Below are 5,748 nucleotides of genomic sequence, written 5' to 3' on the forward strand. Positions count from 1 at the left end.
TCACTGCCTGATGGAATATATATATATATTCTCCATTAGTCTTTAATGTCCTTTATAGAAGCTGGCTCCCTTTCCTCTCTTCCTCCTTCCTTCCCTCTCTTTTGTCTTCTGTTGTCCCTTTGTTTCTTTCTCTCTGTTTCTCTTTCTCTCCCTCATCTTTTTTTTTTTTTTTTTTTTTTTTTTGGTACATAAGTTTTTAATTTTGACCGAGTCGACTCTATCATCCTGGGCCTGGCGCCGCGTCAGCAGAGGGGGGCGGGGAGGCGAGCGCGGAACTGGGGGAAGGGAAGGGGCGGGGAGGAGCGGGCGGAGCAGCTGCGCGAGCTGCTGGGAGACCGCGCGGTGGGATCACACGGCGGCGGCGGCGGCGGCGGCGGCCCAGAGACCTGAGCGGCGAGACCTCGGTCCGCGGCCTACTCGGAGCCCTCTCTCCACCGGAGGACCAGGGATCCGCAGTCTTCAACACAGAGGTACCGTGCTCCGCGCTCCCCGCCCAGCCCGGCCCAGCCTGCTGCGGCGGTGCCTCCTTCCTTCCTTCTTCCCTCGCTCTCTCTCTCGCCCGCCCGCCCGCCCGCGCCTTCCCTGTCTGCCTGCGTCACTGCGGCCGCCATGGCTGAGAACGGCGAGAGCAGCGGCCCCCCGCGCCCCTCCCGCGGCTCTGCTGCGGCCCAAGGCCCTGCCTCTGCCCCGGCGGAGCCCAAAATTATCAAAGTCACTGTGAAGACCCCCAAAGAGAAAGAGGAGTTCGCAGTGCCCGAGAACAGCTCAGTCCAGCAGTTTAAGGAAGCGATTTCGAAACGCTTCAAATCCCAAACGGATCAGCTAGTGCTGATTTTTGCCGGAAAAATCTTAAAAGATCAAGATACCTTGATTCAGCATGGCATCCATGATGGACTGACTGTACATCTTGTCATCAAAAGCCAGAACCGACCTCAGGGCCAGTCCACCCAGCCTAGTAATGCCGCGGGAACTAATACTACCACCGCGTCGACTCCCAGGAGTAACTCCACACCTATTTCCACAAATAGCAACCCGTTTGGGTTGGGGAGCCTGGGAGGACTTGCAGGCCTTAGCAGCCTGGGCTTGAGCTCGACCAACTTCTCTGAGCTCCAGAACCAGATGCAGCAGCAGCTCCTGTCCAGCCCTGAGATGATGATCCAAATCATGGAAAATCCCTTTGTTCAGAGCATGCTTTCGAATCCTGATCTGATGAGGCAGCTCATTATGGCCAATCCACAGATGCAACAATTGATTCAGAGAAACCCAGAAATCAGTCATCTGCTCAACAACCCAGATATAATGAGGCAGACCCTCGAAATCGCCAGGAATCCAGCTATGATGCAAGAAATGATGAGAAATCAAGACCTGGCTCTCAGCAATCTTGAAAGCATCCCAGGTGGCTACAATGCTTTACGGCGCATGTACACTGACATTCAAGAACCCATGCTAAATGCCGCACAAGAGCAGTTTGGGGGTAATCCGTTTGCCTCGGTGGGGAGCAGTTCCTCCTCTGGGGAAGGTACGCAGCCTTCCCGCACAGAAAATCGCGATCCACTACCCAATCCGTGGGCGCCACCACCGGCTACCCAGAGTTCTGCGACCACCAGCACAACAACGAGCAGTGGCAGTGGATCTGGCACTAGCTCTAGCAGTGCTACGGGGAACACAGTGGCTGCAGCTAATTATGTTGCCAGCATCTTCAGCACCCCAGGAATGCAGAGCTTGCTGCAACAGATAACTGAAAACCCCCAGCTGATCCAGAATATGCTGTCTGCACCCTATATGAGAAGCATGATGCAGTCGCTGACCCAGAATCCAGATTTGGCTGCACAGATGATGCTGAATAGCCCTGTGTTTACTGCAAATCCTCAGCTGCAGGAGCAGATGCGTCCACAGCTCCCTGCTTTCCTGCAGCAGATGCAGAATCCAGACACACTCTCAGCCATGTCAAACCCAAGAGCAATGCAGGCTTTAATGCAGATCCAGCAGGGGCTACAGACATTAGCCACTGAAGCACCTGGCCTCATTCCAAGCTTCACTCCAGGTGTGGGGGTGGGGGTGCTGGGAACAGCTATAGGCCCTGTAGGCCCAGTCACACCCATAGGCCCCATTGGCCCCATAGTCCCGTTTACTCCCATAGGCCCCATTGGACCCATAGGACCCACTGGCCCTGCAGGTCCCCCTGGCTCCACTGGCTCAGGCACCCCCCCTGGGCCCCCTGTATCTAGCTCTGCACCCAGTGAAACTACGAGCCCAACATCGGAATCTGGACCCAACCAGCAGTTCATTCAGCAAATGGTGCAGGCTCTGGCTGGAGCAAATCCTCCACAGCTGCCGAATCCAGAAGTCAGATTTCAACAACAACTGGAACAGCTCAACGCAATGGGGTTCTTAAACCGGGAAGCAAACTTGCAGGCTCTAATAGCAACAGGAGGCGACATCAATGCAGCCATTGAGAGGCTGCTGGGTTCCCAGCCATCATAATTACATTTCTGTACCTTGAAAAAATGTATCTTATTTTTGATAATGGCTCTTAAATCTTTAAACACACATAATTGTACTTTACTTTCACTTTGATTCTTTTAAATCTGTCTAGTTATAAATTTAATATGCATTTTAAGGTGGAGTCCTTTCCTCCCTCTTTGTTTCCTCCCTCCCTCCCTTCCCTCCTCCCTCCTTCCCTTACCTCCTCCCTCCCTCCCTCCCCTCCTCCCTCCCTCCTCCCTCCTTCCCTCCCTCCCACCCTCCCTCCCTCCCTCCCTCCCTTCCTTCCTTCCTTCCTTCCTTCCTTCCTTCCTTCCTTCCTTCTCTGTTTTGAATGGTGGGAATCAATGCCGTTTCACTCAAAGGTGTTGCATGCAAACACTTCTGCTTTTATTGTGATTTTTGGAAACAGGTATCAACCTTTACAGTTGGGTGAACAAGTTTTGTCCTACAGATGTCCAATTTATTTGCATTTTAAACATTATCCTATGATAGTAATTAAATGTAGAATGAAAATATTAAAAACATAAATTAATTGAAGCTCTCTAATTTGTGGTACAATATTGCTTATTGTGACTTTGGCATGTATTTTTGCTAGCAAAATGCTGTAAGATTTATACCATTTTATCTTTTTTGCTATGTTTATACACAGTACAGTAAGCACAATTGGAACTGTACATCTAGAAATATTACAACAGAATCTCTGAGCAGAATATGTATAACCAAAATGAGAAAGGATATAAGAAATATTTCTGGAGCTCGGTATATCTCACAATTTTGTAGAATCTTACAGCATCTTTGATAAACTTCTCAGTGGAAATGTTGGCTAGGCAAGTTCAGTTAAAATATAGTAGAAATGTTTATCCTGGTATCTCTACGTATACATTTAATTGTACAGAAAACTTACAGTGTGACATTGTGTCAACATTTGCAAATTGATTGTATATGATCTTAATCTTAGTGCAGCCTGAAGGATCAGTATAGTAATGCCAGGAAAGTGCTTTTTTTAAGACTTCCTTCTCAGCTTCTCCCATAAAGAGACCCTAATACGCATTTTGATTTGTAATTGGAAATGTAACTTTCACTGAAAATGTCATGTGACGTTTGCATTACTTTTAACTGCTGTGTATAAAGGAAACTGTATCTTTTGACTCTTATCAGTTATTTCTCTTGTGCACAGGGAAAAATGCATTAAAAATGACTAAAAAAATAAAAAAATTTAAAATGGATACATCTTTTCCTTTTTGCCTTCTGGCCCTAGGATCATGTTTAGAAGGATTGCCAACCCCAAGATTATATAAATCTTATCCTGTATTTCTCTAATTTTGATGGTTTTGTTTTTTTAAAAAAAGTTCCTTTGCCCTGTCTGGAATTATTTTGATGTATAGATTTAGGTATTCTAACTTTTTTTCCCCCCCAAAGGGTAGACAGTTGTTACCTGGTTTTTATCTCATTGTCCTCATGCCCCCCTCCATTTGAAATGTCATACATATATATACTTTATTCTGTGTTTGAATTCTCTTTAGTACCACTGAACATTGTAGCCCCAGTACACCAGCCTGTAGTTATTGAGTTAGAAATGACTTCATATCTCTTAGGGCAAGTCCTCCTTTTGATCTTTTTTATTTTTCACAATTTTCTAATGATTCCGACGTGTTGATTTTACCAGATAAACTTTACAGTTATTAGACTTCCCTCCCCCCCAAAAAAAAATAAATTGGGAATTTGATTAGAATTGTCTTAAATTGATACGATAGTGAGAATTACAGTGCTCTCCAGAAACATGATATATTGCCTCATTTTTAAAAAGCTTTTACATCCTTCAAGAGTTTTATTTATTTAAGTCCCGTATAATTTGTAGTAAATGTATTCCTAGGTAATACAGATATATGGGAAACAATACTGCAATTGGGAGCTCTTATTCAGTGTGTTACCTGTGTGGTCATTTTTGCTATATAGGGGAAGAATGTATTTTCATAGATTAATTTTAAGTTGGCAGTTTACTGGAATCTATTAAATTCAGAGACATTCAGTTGATCCTTTTGAGTTTTTCCTGGTAAGCAATCATATCAATGATAAGTTATAATGATAGGTTATTTTCAAAATTTATAACATAGTTCTGATGGCATGGGTTAAACAATTCCAGAATAGTGCTAAAGAGGAAAAGTGGCAATGGCATTCTTGGCTTGTTTCTCATTTTAACCAGACTATGTTTGCTGCAGCAATTCTAAATTGCATTTTTGAAAAACCATTCCTCTGGGAGATGGTCAAATAAGTTTGCAAAATGCTGTATACTATAGCCCCTCTTGGAGAGTCATTAGGCAGTAAATTTTGACTAGTATTATGTTGTTTAAAGGAGTATGTTCTTTAAAAGAGTAAAAACTATTTAATCTTATCTAACTCAGCATTTCCTAAACTTATTTGAGTAAAGAACAACTTTTTTCCCTTTTAAACACCCTAATAACATTTGGCATATCAATGTTCCTCAGAACATCAAGTTAGGAAATTGTGATTTATTATTTCACTGCTGTATGTTGCTTGGGTGTTCACAATAATTACAGTAGCAAAGTCTGCCATAATTAAGAATTTTTATGACAAGGATTTTATAGGCAATCAATATAAAAATTAGCCAGTAACATAGAAAATAGCAAGAAATCAATAGCTATAGGAAAAACTGGATGTTTTCTGAGGCCTGGCTCAGACAATTTAACAGGTAAATTTCTTTCAGGCATTCAAGGAACAGAGAATTCCTTAATTACCCTTGCCAAATATTTCTCTACCTTTTAATACATTTTGTTTTCTCCCTGAAAAGGTCCAAGTCTTTAATTTATTAATTCTATTTTTTGGGTTGTATTTTTGCTTTCCAGTTAATTAATTTTTGTTTATAACTTTACCCTTTTAAAAAATTTTTAAAGCTGTTCATCTCTTACATGATACAATTTCCTCTTATTATCTTGCAAGTTCTTTTCATAGGCTCTGTTTTTGTTTTGGGTTTTATCTACTGTTAATTCACAATTTATCCATTTATTCATCGTTGAATAAGAAGGGCATATCCTAACCTGCTATCTCTCTCCTTCCAATAAGAGTGGGGTAATTCTTTTATGCTTTCACTGTTTACTTGGTTGTCGTCCCCTCTCTAAGCTTACACTAGATGGCTAGATGGTGTAAGTTTATATTACTAGCTCTGTGAGCCAGCAAGATGAGGTAGTGGGGAGGGAGCTAGGGCCAGGGGCAATCCCAGCAGGAGATGTTCTCCTCAAGTTG

At 43.2% G+C, this 5,748-nt stretch overlaps 1 protein-coding gene across 1 annotated transcript; it reads left to right on the forward strand.

Annotated features, from left to right (window-relative positions):
• The first annotated feature begins 314 nt into the window (after positions 1-314).
• Positions 315-3,713, forward strand: UBQLN2 (ubiquilin 2). The gene has a single exon (XM_032620652.1). It carries the CDS (start codon positions 610-612, stop codon positions 2,482-2,484), a length of 1,875 nt encoding a protein of 624 aa, XP_032476543.1. The 5' UTR covers positions 315-609; the 3' UTR covers positions 2,485-3,713.
• Positions 3,714-5,748: the final 2,035 nt, after the last annotated feature.

This window comes from Phocoena sinus, chromosome X, assembly GCF_008692025.1.
Source record: "Phocoena sinus isolate mPhoSin1 chromosome X, mPhoSin1.pri, whole genome shotgun sequence".
NCBI lineage: Eukaryota > Metazoa > Chordata > Mammalia > Artiodactyla > Phocoenidae > Phocoena > Phocoena sinus.